Source organism: Ursus maritimus, unplaced genomic scaffold (assembly GCF_017311325.1).
Source record: "Ursus maritimus isolate PB19 unplaced genomic scaffold, ASM1731132v1 scaffold_4, whole genome shotgun sequence".
NCBI lineage: Eukaryota > Metazoa > Chordata > Mammalia > Carnivora > Ursidae > Ursus > Ursus maritimus.
Window position 1 is genome coordinate 64,940,895 of NW_024426552.1, and position 17,354 is coordinate 64,958,248.

Consider the following 17,354-nt stretch of genomic DNA (forward strand, 5'->3'; position numbering starts at 1 on the left):
TACTAGCTTTCCCCCTGCCCTATGCTGCCTTCATTCCCATATTCCCGAAAGCAGTCCCCCAAAAGGTCATTTGAACAAGAATCACCATCTTAGGCCCTGTCTAGACCTAGAACAAGATCCAAATTTATTGTTTTCCATTTCCTTAACCGTTGTCTAAGACCATTTATTGAGATTGGTCCATTGTTTTTCCAGTGATCCACAGTTTTACCTCTGTCATTCACATATATACACACACTCAGAGCGCTTTACTGAGAAAGGTATGTATATAGATAGTCACATGATACTCAGAAAGTAAGAAGAACTGGTGTGCAAAAATGCCAGCATCAAATAGCCAGTTTTGACTTGATACAGAAACTTGAATAAGAAATCAACTGTATTCTGGGGCACCTGAGTGGCTCAGTTGTTAGGAGTCTGCCTTTGGCTCAGGGCGTGATCCTGGCTTTCTAGGATCGAGCCCCACATCAGGCTCCTTTGCTGAGAGCCTGCTTCTTCCTCTCCCACTCCCCCTGCTTGTGTTCCCTCTCTCGCTGGCTGTCTCTCTCTGTCAAATAAATAAATAAAATCTTAAAAAAAAAAAAAGAAATCAACTGTATTCTGTATCATGTGAATTCTGACTTTTAAAGATTTTATTTATTTGTCGGAGAGAGACAGCATGCACAGCAGGGGGAGTGGCAGGCAGAGGGAGAAGCAGGCTCCTGGCTGAGCAGGGAGCCTGATGAGGGACTCAATCCCGGAACCCTGGGATAGTGACCTGAGCCAAAGGCAGATGCTTAACCGACTGAGTCACCCAGGTGTTCCAGAGTCCTGACTTTTAAATAGTACTTAGCTTCTAATGGCAAATATCTGCTGGAAAATTTTATACATGTACCATAAAAATATTGACACCATTAAACCTGCAATGTGAAAAGTTACAACATAAATATTGCAGAATATATAATTTTTATAGTATATAATCACCTATATAAATAGTATATAATTTTTATAATAATAAACTTAATATATAATATATAATCATATATATTTATAGTATATAATTTTTATAATATGTAAACTTGAGATATATTTCTCAAATATACATATTTATAAATGTATATGTATTTTATACATGTTAAACGCCTACATAGAGATATATATTTGAGATATATATGTATGAGTATATATATATTCAAGATACATATATTCTCAAGTTCTACATTGGCATAGGTCTGTTTTGGAGCTTTCTATTCTGTTCAGTTGGTCTCTTTGCCTATTTCTGCACCAATAACACATCATAATTACTATAGTTGTATAATAAGTCATGATATGTTTTAGTTAAGTCACCTCTTCTTTGTTTTTCTTTTTTAAAATTACCTTGGCTCTTCTTGGGCCATTTTATTTAATATAAATTTTAAAAGTACTCCATCAATTTCTATGAAGAAAATCTTATGGTTTTGATTAAAATTGTATTGATAAGATTTATTTTTGGAGAATAGAGATCTTTATTATATTGAGTTTTATACATTTGATGACAATATAGTATATCTCTCCATTTATTTAGATTTTCTTTAATGCCTTTGAATAACATTTTATTATTTTTTTCATTAAATTTCTATACATCTTTTGTTAAACTTATTTCTAGTCACTTTATTTTTTTGGTGATGCTATTGTAATGGTAAAAAAGTCAATATATTTATTCTCATGCATAAGAATGAAATTGATTTATATATAACTTCTATTTACAACCTTGCAGAATGCTTTTATTCATTCTAATAATTTGTCTTCAGATTTCCTTGGATTTTCTATAGACAATCATGTTTCCTGTGATTAATGCATTTTTATTTCACCACCACTAGTCATGTTTTTCATTTATTCTTCTTTACTGTGTTGGATGGGAGTTCTAACTCATTGTGGAGGGTAAGTGGTGGCAGATAGCATCTATTGTCTCATTCCTGATTTTATAGGGAATCGTTCCAATGTTTTACCATGAAATATGATGCTTGCTCTAGGTTAACATACTTATTGGTGAGTTACAGTAATAGATGTTCTTAAATTATCATCACATTTCTCAAATAAACCTAACTTGACCATGATTTATCTATTTATACAGAGCTGAATTATATTAATTGTTTTATTAAGATTTGTACTTTGTGCATCTATTTACATAAATGAATCAGTCTGTATTTTTCCCATCTATACTGGTTGTCTATTCCTGGTATCAAAGTTAAACTAGCCTTGAAAAATTTGTTGTGGAATGTTCCCTCTTATTTATCTAAGAAGTTCTCTAGAAGATTTTACATAAAATTGAAATTATCTGTTCTTTGAAGATTTGGTAGAACTCACTAGTAAAATCATCTTAGCCTGTTGTATTTGTTTACTTGGTGGGTAAAACTTTAATTGCTGATTCAACCTATTTAATAGATATTGGAAAATTCAGGATTTCTAGTTCTTCAGTCAATCGTGGTAGGTTATGTTTTCATAACAAAATCTATATTTTTTCTAAATGTTCAACTTATTAGCACAAAATTGTTCCTAGTATTATTACCTTTAGATCTCTAATGTATTTTAGTTACATCCTCTTTTTAGTCCTCAAATTCTTTATTTGTACCTTTTGTTTTTTCTTGATCAATCTTGCCAAAGATTGGTCTATTTTTAAAATCTTTACAAAGATATGGCTATTGACTTTATTATTTCTCTCTGTTGTATGTTTTTGTGTCTATTTCATTATTTTCTGTTTTTATCCTTTCAAGTTTACTCTGATTTTCTTAAGTTGGATGCTTAGCTGATACTTTCTGCCTTTATTTTTTCTTAATATAAGCTTTAAGGTTATAAATAATTTAAGCATTATTTTAGCTTTATGACACAAGCTTACACACAGGCATGTGACCAACTCAGCCTTCATGTCCAAACCCCATCCCTGCAATAGTCACCCTTTGGCCATTCTTGATGCAGACTGTAGCATAATCTACTCTCAGGAGGACAGACCCAAGAAAGCGGTTCAATTTAGGCCCTGGAAATAGACTTGGAGCTGTTTAGGCCAGAAATTGGGGGTTCCAGGTACCTAGTGGGTGGTTTAGAAGTGAAGTATGCAGGCTTCAAATGGATACATTCTCTTGACCCGATAGACTACTCACCGTGTAAAGATGAGAAAACCTACAGGAAGGCCAGAGTGGTGCCCTCTCAAACTAGAAGTTCAGGTCAGGGCCTCTCTTGCCCATATCCAAAGACAGTACCATACGAGACAGGAGGCATGCTTCTTTCAAGAGGAAGACTGCTGCCACAGCAATCAGACAAGAAAAAGAAATAAAAGGCATCCAAATTGGTAAGGAAGAAGTAAAACTTTAACTATTTGCAGATGATATGATACTATATATAGAAAACCCTAAAGACTCCACTAAATAACTATTAGAACTTATAAATGAATTCAGTAAGGTTGCAGGATACAAACTCAATATACAGAAATTCACTGCATTTCTATACATTAAAAATGAAGTAGCAGAAAGAGAAATCAAGAAAACAATCCCATTTACACTTGCATCAAAAAGAGTAAAATACCTAGGAATAACCTTAATTTAGGAGGTGAAAGACCTGTACCCTGAAAACTATAAAACACTGATGAAAGAAATTGAAGATGACACAAACAAATGGAAAGATATTCCATGCTCATGGATTAGAAGAACAAATATTGTTAAATGTTCATACCATCCAAAGCAACCTACATATTTAATGCAATCCCTATCAAAGTACCAACAGCATTTTTCACAGAACTGGAAAAAATACTCCTAAAATTTGTATGGAACAACAAAAGACCCTGCATAGTCAAAGCAATCTTGAAAAAAAAGAACAAAACTGGAGGTATCACAATCCCAGATTTTAAGATATACTACAAGCTGCAGTAATCAAAACAGTATGGTACTGGCACAAGAACAGATACATAGATCAGTGGAACAGAGTAGAGAGCCGAGAAATAAACCCACAGTTATGTGGTCAATTAATCTTCAACAAAGGAGGCAAGAATATACAATGGGAAAAAGTCTCTTCAACTAATGGTGATGGAAAATAATGGACAGCAACATGCAAAAGAATAAAACTGGACCACTTTCTTATAGCACACACAAAAATAAACTCAAAATGGATTAAGGCCCTAAATGTGAGATCTGAAACCATAAAAATCCCACAAGAGAGCACAGGCAGTAATTTCTCTGACATTTTTCTAGATATGTTTCCTCAGGCAAGGGAAACAAAGGCAAAAATAACCTATTGGGACTATGTCAAAATAAGAAACTTCTGAGGAGCTAAGATGGTGGCATAATAGAAGAACCCTATGCTCCTCTTGTTCCTAGAGCACAACCAGATAACTATCAAATAATTCAGAATACTCATAAAATCGACCTAAGGACTGATAGAACTGCACGACTAGAGGGATAGAAGAGGCCACATCAAGGAAAGTTAGGAAGTACAGAGACACGGTTTGGGAGAGAAACAAAATGAAAAGCTTCTGCCCAGCAAAGGTAACAATTGACAAAACTAAAAGGCAACCTACAGAATGGGAGAAGATATTTGCAAATGACATATCTGATAAAGGCTTGGTATCCAAAATATATAAAGTTGTGAGATAGCACTCACACCTGTCAGAGTGGCTAAAATCAAAAACACAGGAAACAAGTTGTACACCTGAAAGTAATTTTATATTGTATGTTAACTAACTGGAATTTAAATAACAACTTAAAAAAATTTTTTTAAACACAAGAAACAACAAGTGTTGGCAAGGATGTGGAGAAAAGTTACCTTCATGCAATGCAAATTGGTACAGTCACTGTGGAAAACAGTATGGAGGAAAAAAAAAAGATAACAGTATGGAGGTGCCTCCAAAAATTAAAAACAGAATTGCCAAATGATCCAGTAATTCCACTATTGCCAAAGAATGCAAAAACACTAATTTGAAAAGATATATGCACCCCTATGTTCATATGAGACAGGAAGCATGCTTCTTTCAAGAGGAAGAATGCTGCCACAGCAATCAGACAAGAAAAAGAAATAAAAGGCATCCAAATTGGTAAGGAAGAAGTAAAACTTTAACTATTTGCATATTATTCAGCCTCCCCAAAATAATGAAATCTTGCCATTTGCAACAACATGAATGGAGTGAAAGAGTATTATGCTAAGCAAAAGAAATCAGAGAAAAGACAAATACCATATGATTTCACTCATATGTGGAATTTAAGAAACAAAACAAAGAAAACACAGAAAGAAACCAAGAAACAGACTCTTAACTATAAAGAATAAACATGGTTACAGAGGGGAGTTGGGTGAGGGTGATGAAAGAGACGAAGGGGATTTTTAAAAAAAGAGGAAAAATGCTGGTTACAGTAAGATGAGGCAGAAGAAGTGTTCTGAGCAAGGATATAAGGGTCAGGAAATTTGGGGAGTATAGAGAAATACGGATTTCAGAATAGGCAAGAGATATATGGTGAGATTAGCTGGCCTCTGTATCGTGGAATTCTGAAGTAAAATTTGGGCAAAGTCACAACAGATTCAGCCTTTATAAGAGCTATTCTCTCTGCATAAAATACTCTTCCAACTCTGCTCCTGATTTGCTGTATCCTTCATTCACCTAACTCTTATAAATACTTTTGGTCTCAGCTTGAGTTTCACTTTCTCTAGAAGGCCTTCCTCCCAACCCCTGATTAATTTATCCCCCTCCCTCTTAAATTTTTCCAAAGAATCTGTAATTCCTCTTTTGTTATACTCAATCGTATAGCTGCCTTTCTGATTGTTCAGGCTGAAAGCTTTCTGAAGACATTTGTCTTGTCCTGCATCATATCCTCAGCACCCAGAAAATGACGGAAACACATCTGGTGATCAAGAAATACTTGGCGAATTAATAATTTGGCCTTGGGGCACCTGGGTGGTTCAGTCGGTTGAGCGTGACTTGATTTCAGCTCAGGTCTTGATCTCCAGGTTCTGGGACTGAGCCCCACGTCAGGCTCCACACTCAGCGAGGAGTCTGATTGAAATTCTTTCCCTCTGCCCTCTCCCTCCACCACTCATGCGCACTCCCTCTTTCTCCCTCTCAACAATAAATATATCTTTAAAAAAATAAACAATTAGGCCTCGTGGTGCTTGAGTGGCATTGCTTGGTATGGTTGAATCCAAACAGGATATCAGTAGAATATCAGCCTTTGGATGTCCTTCCACTTTGAATAATGTCATTTTACATACAATTTTTCAGTCAGTTACTCAGACAAAGATGGTTTATTTTGACATCTAAAATACTACATAAGATTTCTCTGGAAAATCTAAAATCATCCTGCTGTTACACTATCATTTTAGAAAATAAAAAGGCTTGGATTATATACTAGAAACCCCCCTTCATCACATGTAAAACATTTTTACTGTTACCCATAGTAAAAGAGACGAAAGGACAACTTGAAGGAGAGGGAACGGTCCTGAGAGTGTTTGGGCTGGGATTTACGCACCCCAATCCCAAGAGGTGAAGACAAAGGTGAAAGAACTAAGATGCTAGTTTGTGGTGGCTCCCTTCGATAACACAATTGGGCCATATGGACAACACATCTGACATATTCAGACCACTCTTTGACTCACTGATGGTCATTATTTGGAAAGTTCCTCCAAAGCAGGCACATGCCGGTTGTTAAAATGATGTGGAGGTTAAACAGAACTACCCCTTGAGAATCTTGCTTTAGGCTGCTGTGAATATAGCACCCTTGGTTCTGATGAGTAATCCCATGGCTGTACACGATCCTGGGTGCAAGTCCACAAATACTGGGGCATAGCCTGAGTGTTACTAAAAATAACAAAGGTTTCGGGGCTGGAGACATTGTCAACTACACTGTCATGGCGATCTGTGTCTCCAGGATTCAATGGTGGGGGAACGATATATAACGGATGACCCCGACAGAAGGAGCCTGTGAGTACTTCAGCTTCAAACACATATATCAGTCCGTCCGTGGCCGATGTTTTCTTGACCTGATATGCTAAGTTTTTCAGGTTCTTGGTGAAGTATATACCAGCTCCATATTTTGGGTCTGATAAAAGAAAAAAAATTAAAAGATTATTAGGATCTGATGAATCATATTGCCTATGTGGGTACTACTCTGTACTCTCTCTCTAGCCCTCTGAATAATCACCACCTCCTGGTCCCAAGTCCCTGTCTGTAGCAAAGACACCTAAAGTTGTTCTCTTGAGACAAATTATCATTGATATCATCAGCATAATAATAGCTTACATTTATATACCTACCTTCCTTTTTATTTCCCTTCCTCCCTCCCTATTTTTTTTCTTTACATTTACTTAGGATTTAACCAGATATTGTTGCAGGCTCATGAGCAGCACTGAACAAAAGAAGTTCAATGTAAGCTGTATATGTAATTTAAAATTTCCTAGCAGCCACATAAAAAGGCAAAAAGGAACAGGTAAAATTAATTTAATAATTTTTATTTAATCTATGATATCCAATATATTATCATTTCAACTTGTAATCAATATAAAAAATTATTAAGGAGATATTTTACACTCTTTCCTTGGGTAGTGATCTTTAAAATCAGTGTATATTTTACACTTACAGCACATCTCAATTCAGATTAACCACATTTTAAGTGCTCAATAGCCACATGTGGCTAGTGGCTACCAGCTGGACGATACAGCTCTAGGGCTTCAAAGAATGACTAAGACATGATCCCTGTTCTCAAAAATTCACAAAGGGAACTACCCACATGTAATCAGGTAAAGTACAGCACAATTTTATGTGGAGAGAAAAATATTTTGAGATAAAAATCAAAGATTTCTTTTCTGGAAGTTTCTTCTTGCTCTTCGTTTTTCCACCCATTGAGTTCTTGCTACTTATTACATCAGGGGCAAAAAAGATAAAGCTCAGAACAAAGTCAATTGAATATATGTAACATTTTTTAATTATATAATATGTATATATAAATTATATAATATATATTTACATATATTATATAATTTTAAAAAAATTATTTTAGAGAGTGCAAGCAGGGGGAGGAGCAGAGGAAGAGGGAGAGAGAGGCAAAGAAGGAGAGTCCCTGCTGAGCCGAGATGATGCAGGGGCTTGATCCCAGGATCCTGAGCTTGTGACATGAGCCAAAACCAAGAGTCAGAGGCTCAAGTGACTGAGCCATCCAGGTACCCCATATATCATATATAATTATTTTCAATCAAAGCATAGATTATGGTCTTGAAAGGTTTCCTGAGAGAAGAAAAGGGTTTTTTGAACCGGAAGTCTAAAAACCTAAAGGATTCAGAGCATGGAGTTTATGCCATATGTAACAGAGGAGAGGAGGATAAAAGGTAATTCTTAGAATAGTTCTCTCACTTCAAAATAAATAAAAGTTCTTCCTTGCACCTGGTGGAAAGAGAAGAATCAGAGAGGACATGACTAGAACTTTTGGGGACTCAGAAGGGACTCACTTCACTGCCCCACTCCCTCAAGAGAGCCCTGGGCGTCGAGATAGGGAAGAACAACAAGAATCTCAGAAAAACAGGGAGTAGGGGACTTCGAGAGTAGAAGGAACCAGTGCCTGACTCTACTGGGTGCAGCCCCCTCCTCCAGCCTGGCTGCTAAGTGGAAAGCAGTGATGGCTGGGGAAGATGTCCAGAACAGGTGAGGAATGCCACACAAGACCTTGCATTTCAGCTTGGACGATGTGCACACTCAAAAATTTCCTGCGCTGCAGGAGGGGCACAAACAATGGAAGGGAATTCCCTCGGCACGAAAAACAGAGTGCCCTGTGTAGACACTAGGAACAAAGGGCACCATAAATTTAAGCACAGGAGGGTGCTAATGACGAAAGCCCAGGGTGGTTTTTCCAGCAGAGGACATCTGGAGACAGAGAACAGACAGATGAAGAACCAGACCACTCTCCCCACAATGCCTGTCCATCATTGAAAGCACTTTCAGAAGTGAAGAAGGAGAAAAACCTTGCAGGAACTGAGTTTAAACCCCAAAGGGACTAAGAAAACTGAAAATGACTGAGTTGATCTCCAGCTGTCAAGATGGGAGTTTTCCACATCTGTGGACATGGGAGCATGAAAGGTAGATAAAGTTCCATTTTAGGGCTGTAAAGAAGACAAGCCCCACACCTGAGTTTTGTGGAACGGTAGATTTTTGTACCTGTTGGAGTTACAGATGCGGTAACAGAGGAATATAGGACGTGCGGGAGCACAGAGCAGGAAGGGACTCCCTGGGCCTGCAGGAGTGAGGGAAGGTGTCAACCAGGAGATGCCATTTGAGCTATGTCTGGAAGAAGGAATAGGACTTTGGAGGGCTAAAAAAAAGGGTGAGGAGGGAAGGCATTCTGCACACAAAGGCATAGAGGCATGAAATAACCAGCACATTTAGGAAACTCTAAGCAGTTCCTGGCTAAAGTGTGGATGACACAGTGAGTGATGAGGCTGGGGAAGTAAGGGTGGGGGGAGGCAGAGGAGGGGGGGTTAGGTCCTTACATGCTCTGCCAACGGGGTTGGAGTTTTACCTTGTAGGCAACTAGGAAGGCAGATATTAAACAGGCACGTATGTTTTTAGCATGATTCTGGTAGCAGAGAAAGGATAGGTTGGATAGGGAAGATGATACAGTTTCCAGCTAGGAGACATGGTAGGTAGATGGTGATGGTATTAGCCAGGTTAGGGACTATCAGGGGGGTGGGGAGGGAAGCACCTATTTCTTAGGGGAAAATATGGTCAAGGAAAAAGTTCAGTCTGAGGAGGCTATGGAACATCTAGGCAGAAATATTCAAAAGAAGGTCGGAAATATGGACCTGCAGGTCAGGAGAGAGGAAGGGGGTTGGAGTTACAAATCTGTAAGTCATCATAGAGGTAGGAGTTGAAGCCATAGGTATAGGTGCAATCATCCAGGTGACATCATAGAGTTAAAAAAATAAAAAAGACTTCCTTTAGAACTCCAGAAAACCAACAGATGGACTCACTACATTATACATCATAAAGGTGGGAACTCTGTGTGTTTTGTTTACTGTTGTATTCATCCCACCTAGCACAGGGCCTGCCTTATAGAATGTGCTCAAGAAACTTGTGGAATGAATGAATGAACCCAATAAAAAAACTGCAAGCATGGAGGCTCCTTCTTGCGACATTCAGCCAAGTCCTACAAGCAAGAGATGAAATCAAAACTGGCTTGAATGCAAGCCAAGAGAGAAAAAATATATATAAAGCTTCATTAATAGAAGCCCCTTTTGCCTATAGCTGGCCATCTAAATTGACTGAGAGTCCCATAATTTGGAAACTTTCAGGGGTAAAAAAAAAAAAAGCTAAGAACCTTTGTACTCCAAATGAAAACTAGGTTAAAAAAGAAGAGTTGCAAAACAATTTCAGTGGTGATAAAATGTCTCCTGGGTTTCTCAAGCACGCTCTCCAGACATGTTGGCGCAAGTCACATTATGGACAGTATCTCCCCAGTGAGTCTATCATTCGAATCGCCTCAGGCAGCGGCTTTAAACTAAGAGCTAGGGTCATGGACAGAGCATGGAGGCCAGTAGGTAAAAGACCATAATCTTGAGGCTTAAAGACTAGGTGGAGACAAGACCTTCGGCTGGGTTTTAAAGACACAATCTTGACCAGAAGCAAACAGGCTTCATGCCTGCTGATGTTTTAAAGGAACTGTACTGCTGAAGAAACTGTAAGCCTGGCTGTCAGTTGCCTGAGAGCATTCTAGTCCCTGATGCAACCCATGGACCCCTGATAGGCCATGGACCCCAGGGGGCCTAGAAATGACCACGGGCGGCAACACATAAGGAAGATTCTTCCCAGAGTGCAAAACCAGGGTGTCGGTCCACTCTGAAGACAGTCCTCACTATCCCTGTCCAGGGGCATGTGATTAGTGGTAGGGACCAGTGACTTTCCTTCTCCCCTTTAGAAATGGGAGGTTTTTTTGTTTTGTTATTTTTAAAGATCTTATTTATTTTTTGACAGAGAGCACAAGCAGGGGGAGTGGCAGGCAGAGGGGGAAGGAGAAGCATGTGGGGCTCGATCCCAGGACCCTGGGATCATGACCTGAGCCAAAAGCAGATGCTTAACCATCTGAGCCACCCAGGCGCCCCTAGAAATGGGAGTTTTTATTGCAGTTTTTCTGCTCCTTCTCCTATTATTATATAATGAGTGGGTTAGAGCAATTACCTTGCTTTTAAGCTTTACGAGAGGATTTTCTGGACTTGAGTTTGATGATAAGACAGGATGAGACTTTGGGGCTGTCTTCCTTGGGAGGTGGTGTGTGTGTCTTTCAGGAAGAAAGACATGTACAGATGTCACGCAATTCGCAGCATCTGCCATAGGACTGAAAAGAAGGCAGTACTGGATTTGAAAAAGAGGAGGATAGTGATGGTCTTAGTGAGAGTAGTTTAAGTAGGGGTGGGAGGGGGGAGTGCAGAGAAGCCAGTTACGACGGGTTTAGGAGCAAACGGAAGTTGTGAATTTTTAAGACTTTACCAATATCACTATTCTGGCTACACTCAAAGACTTCTTGGTGGGGATTCATTAATCAATTTTTACCCCCAGGAATTTTCCATGTTCAATTTTTACTCCAGGTATTGCTTATGTTCTCTCTGGGGCAAAGAGATGATGGCTTCCAGACCCTTTGCTTTCTAGAAATCAAGACTTGGAGTTGGCTTCACAGCAAGGATCATGCTATATATTTTGAAAGGTAAAGATCAAGAACATAGTCAATGGATCAGGCAAAATCAAGCCTCATGGCTAGGTATCCTCCATGATTATTATTAAACTTCTTCGCCTCCTTTGGAGAGATTTAAAGGGGACAAAACAGCAATTAAGTATGCAATATTGTTGTACAACTGAAAAGAGACATGGAAGCTACACATGGTAGAACTCCCATGGCTGAAAAGGATCTTAAGATGTTGTTTACTTCACCTGTCAGATGCTATCTAATTCATTCCCTAGCAGGCTACAGGAAATGAAGAAGATGGAAGAGAAAAGAGCAACTTCATTAAGTTCAGAAAAATGCCCTTTTAATTAAGGATGAGGTTTGGTACTGTTGATAATAATTTTGTGGAGCTAAGCCAAAAAAAAAAAAAAAAGCTTCAGGGTGTTCTCTGCAGATAAAACACATAACCACAGAAAAGAGAAAAACAGTGAACTGTAGAACTTACCACTAAAGCTTTCATAAATCCATCAGCAACAAAACATATGAAGGCAAACAAAAAATATGACCCTTTCCAAATGACTTGATCACTATATCCCAGTGGCAAGGTTCCCCTCACCACAGCAACAAATACCATGAGCGATGAGTCATCTGCTAAGGTCTGCTCACCAATCCCCATGTACAGAGGCCCTGAAGATGAGGGGCTGACACCTACCGCAGGCCACCGAGTACATTCTTTGGAAGCCAACTCTGCACACTGCTTCACAGAACTGGTAGGGAATTTGCTGATACAGCCTGTGGCTCACAGGCTTCCCATGTGTTCTCCCTTCCATCATTGTCTTCTTGTTTTGGAAGACAGCCATGAGAACTGCATTGTCTATTTTCTCCACCTATGACCCAAGGATATGAGAAACTGAAAAAAACTGAAAAAAAAAAGTGAGAACCTCTATTTACATTGCCTGATACTCTGGTTCAAAGAGAAAGGCTCTTAGGTGCATGTTACCTGGCATGCAACTTGCTTTTCGTATAAAGTGTTTTAAGAACCTCTCCTGGCCCTACCCCTCTCCTATTTTGACTTCTGTCCCTTCAAAATTCCCTGTCCCTTCTTTGATAAATCCAGGTAATAAAAATTCACTGAGCAATCCCTATGTGCCAGGCCCTGGTAATGAAACGGTCAACAGTGTAGACAGTCTTTGGCTTCTTCAAAGCTCCGGGTTTAGTGAGAGTAAAAATAGGTAAGCGATTACAATCCAGTGTGATAAATGCAATTCCGTTTCTTTTGTGTTGCTTTAAGATATAGGCAGGTAAGTTTGCCCTGACGCTTGATTGGTGCTTCTGTACCTCCTGACATCATTCCTACCTCCTGATTCCAGCTATACCCTTTGTGCCTGCCCACCCCTGCCCTGCTTTCAGTCTTACTCCTAGGGGTCTGGGCCAATGAGCAGCTGGCTTAGAGTCATCAGCAGGTGAGTTTTTCTTTTGGTTACAGAACTAGGTGATAGCAAGACGAGTCGAAACCTTCCCTTAATTCAGTATACCTTTATAACCTGCAGACCACAGTTTTCAAACTGTTTCTTCCGATCCTGAATTTCCTCCGTTGAAAGCTTTAGGCATTTCCGAAATGTATTCCTTTTTATTTCATCCTGGTTTGGGAGCTGCCAATCAGTCTGTTGTCCTAAAAATGAGTAACACAAAACTTTGTCTCAATGCTCTGTGAGAAGAAAAAGGGTTGTAAAGAAATTTAATAAAACAAATTACAAAAATTTAAAGGAATGGATTAGCCAGTTTAAATTGTACGCCTTATGTATTTAGGACAGGCAAGGAGAGTACAATATAATGAGAAGGCATAGGATAGAAGAGGGGGTTAATAAACTTGTCCTCACATGATTTGGATTACGAGGCTGACGGGGGTGAGAGAAAAAAAAGCATTAAGATATATGTTCCCCATCGATGTTGTAACGATGATAAATAATTGTGTTGCTAACAGGAAGTGTTTGTATTTCTGGCCAGGATGCTCACCAACAAAAGACAAAGGCATCACAAAACATTAAATAATGATGAAAAATAGTATGACGTTTACGTAAAGCTTCAAGATTTTCAAAACAGTTTCACTTGAGAATTACCTCACCACCACTGAAATAACTAACCCACTTTTGCAAATGAGGATATTGAAACTCGGAGAAGTTAAGTGACTTGCCTGGTATCACACAGCCAATTTAAACCTGGCTTTCACCAGTACTTTCTGCGAGTGGCAGAGTACTCTCCACATGTGTCACTTGTATGCCACCCAACCACAAGGAGCAAACTTTGGAGATTAAGAGTTTATGGTGTCCTGTCTTTCCTCCCTTCCTTCCTTTTTTCCTTCCTTTGTTTCTTCTCCCTTAACTTTCTTACTTTCCGTTTTAAATTCAAGGGACAACCTGTAATTGCCTAGCAACTCCTTGTTGGAATAAATATACATACAGGTGGACAAACAGGACCCCCCCCCCAAGGACTTATTTTCTTTTCTAAAGATTTTATTCATTTATTTGAGAGAGACAGAGAGAGCAGTGCAAGCAAGAGCAGGGGGAGGGGCAAAGGGAGAGAGAGAGAGAGAGAGAGAGAGAGAGAGAAGCAGACTCCCTGCTAAGCAGGGAGCCTGATGGCAGGACTCGATAACCAACTGAGCCACACAGGCACCCCTCAGTTTATTTTCAGTTTGACTTAAACCCAAGTAAACAAAAATGACATAATTCCCAGCACATTATTTAACTGAATGTGCTCAATTTAACCACAAAAAGCAGATGATAAATCCAAAGAAATTCACTAGAGGGGCCAAGTTGTAAATCTGGAAAGCAGGCGGGACAAAATTCCATAGCAGAGAAACTCCAAAGCCAGGAAATTTCAAAGGAAGAGACTAGAACTTAAATCTCGAGAGCAACAGCTGACATTTATAAAGTACAGTAATAGAGTTCAGTTCACTAGAGTTCAGCAAACATTTACTGAGCTCCTATTACCTGCCTGGCGCTGGGCTGGGCACCGGAGACTCAAACATCCAGGAACTCCTGCTGTCAGAAGTTCTCCCCAGGGAGGATGACAATGGCACCACCAAAGAGGAAATACCTAGCTTCCCTTATTTAAATTTTATCACTCTGGTGGATAGTTGATATTCCTTGTAGTAATAATTCATTGAAAATTTGTCCACTGTGTTAACTAAGGTCTTAATCTGATTGAGAGAGGGTAAGCGTGTAGGGGCCTCTGAAAGACTGCTGTGGAATAGTATGCTTAGTCACCCACTATCAAAAGTGCCACCTTGCAGCAGAACAGGGGACTTACAGGGGACTAATTGCCAATAGCTGGGAGAATGGGTCAACCTGATGAATGCAGTTAAAGTAATGCCACAGGCTTTATAGACCAGTGTTTCTTTGTCTCTTGTTCTCTTGGGAAGTGTACTGGTGTTAGTTTAAATATCCACAGTCATCACCTTTCAAAAGCTAAGTAGAAATCATAATCTTCGGTCTCATTCTTGTGTATTAATTTTGAATGTTATTTCTTTATGCTCAGAGTTTTTAAAGATTTTTTATTTACTTATTTGAGAGAGAGAATGTGAGAGAGAGAGAGATAAAGAGAGAACATGAGCGGGGGGGGGGGGAGGAGGAAGGGGCAGAAGGAGAAGCAGGCTCCCTGCTGAACAGGGTGTCTGATGTGGGACTGGATCCCAAGACCCTGGGATCATGACCTGAACCAAAGGCAGACGCTTAACCAACTGACCCACCCAGGCGCCACTCTTGTGTATTATTTTTGTCCATGTTTTTTGACACTGGGTTTTCTAGGGAATGTGGATACAACACTTACTGTAAACTCTCACTCACTTTGACCATGTCTGCCTGGATTATTTTTACAAACACGAGGTGAAAATGAGGTGTCCTTTGAAAATTTGCATCTGAATTTTTGTACCAAACTCATCAACATTACAATGAAACTGACCTATCTTTGCTAAAATCCTTCAAGTCTCTCCCTTGTTTCAAGAAAAACTCTGAACTCTCATGTGATTTATAAAGTCTTTCATAATCTAGTCCCTGCCACGGTCTGATTGCTTGAAAGTTTCTTCACCTTACTAATTTCTACCTATTCTTTATTCTCCATTTATGACACCTCCTCTGAGAAAGCTCCCCTTGACCTCCCAAGTCTGGGTTAGGTGTCTAAATTGGTATTCTGAGACCCAATTCCAATGTCTGTGTGTGTAGGAGGGTTTCCCATATATACAACCAAGCAATTCTGCTACTATCTACCCAGAGACAGCATCAGAGTCCACAGGCTAAGAGTTTAGTCCTACAAGACTGCTCCCCAACACACACACACACACACACACACACACACACGCACACATACACACACTTCATACACCAGTTGAAAGCCAGGTTTTTACCTGTGCTTCTGGCTGACTAGCTACAAACTGAAGGTTCCAATGACCTTCTCCTTGGATTTCAGACACTAGTTGCAAGTTCAGGTTGTTACCTGTACTTTTAACTGGCTGACTGTAAATCAGAAGTTCCCATGATCTCCTCCTCGGGTTCAATTAATTTGCTAGAGCAGCTCACAGAACTCAGAGGACCATTTTACTTACTAGATTACTGGTTTGTTATACAGGTGTATTACTCAGGAACAGCCAGACTGAAAAGATGCATAAGGCAAGGAAGGAATGGGGAAAGGGTGTGGAGCTCCATGCTCTCTCCCAGCAAGCCACACTCCCTAGCTCTCCACGTGCTCACCAACCTGGAAGCTCTCTGAACCTGTCCTTCTGGAGGTCCATTACCTAGTCACAGCTGGTTAAATCATTGACCATTGGCAACTGATTCAACCTCCAGCCCCCTCCCCAGAGGTTGGGCTGGGGGATACCAGAAGTTTCAATCCTCCAAACACAGGTCAGGTTTCCTAGTGACCAGTCCCCATCCTTAAATGCTTTCAAAGTCACCCCCTAATGTAACAAAAGACACCTTTATCACTCTCAACACTTAGGAAATCCAAGGGCTTTGAGAGCTGTAAGCCAGGAATGTGGATTAAGACCAAATATGTATCACAAATGTGTTTTGATCGTCTGAATGACCAAATATATATTCTAAATCGCAACATCATAGTGCCCTTCTGAGGTGCTCCCACAGAGTATTTTCACCCTCCTCTTTCATAACTAACCTGTTTGCTTCTCAGTATCCTCAATTCGATTTTGAATGGAAACAATGTCCATCTTATCACTGTATCCCCAGCACCCATCACTTGCTTGGCACATATCATGGATACAATATACATTAGTTGAGTAAAGAAATGAAATAAGCTTCTGTTTCCCAAGGTGGCATTTACAACAGTGAAATTTTCCTAGTTAGCTCTAGGGCCATGTTGAAAGGACCTCTCCAGACCCAAATTCCCAGTCATTGTGAGGATTTTTGCCCCACCGAATGGGAGATACTTGAGTGTACTTCACAGTATGAATGAATAATTTACTTAGGTGAGAGAGCTCAGAGTAATTTTAAGATTCCTAATGCTGCCAGCAACAAATACGTAAATGCAATAAAACTCAAAGAAATGAATTAATTAAGTAGAATGTGTCTATATTTGAATGCTCCATTTGTAGAATTAGGGATGTACTTTCCCCCCCAGAACCTGGGCTTGTGTTGCTGGAGGCTTTCCATTTAATTGCCTCTTATAATCCACGTCATCATAAGTAAATCCAGTCACGTGTGTGTGTGTGTGTGT

At 39.5% G+C, this 17,354-nt stretch overlaps 1 protein-coding gene across 4 annotated transcripts in view; it reads right to left on the reverse strand.

Annotated features, from left to right (window-relative positions):
* Positions 1-6,212: 6,212 nt before the first annotated feature.
* Positions 6,213-17,354, reverse strand: part of PARP9 (poly(ADP-ribose) polymerase family member 9) — a 29,587-nt gene continuing 18,445 nt past the window's right edge. For all 4 annotated transcript variants that reach the window (XM_040621324.1, XM_008708162.2, XM_008708161.2 and 1 more), the window contains 3 exons: positions 13,163-13,299; positions 12,340-12,514; positions 6,213-7,025 (listed from right to left, as the gene is read on the reverse strand). In XM_040621324.1, the coding sequence (XP_040477258.1) occupies positions 6,649-7,025; positions 12,340-12,514; positions 13,163-13,299 (689 nt within the window). In that variant the 3' untranslated portion in view covers positions 6,213-6,648. The remainder of the gene's footprint in view (positions 7,026-12,339; positions 12,515-13,162; positions 13,300-17,354) is intronic.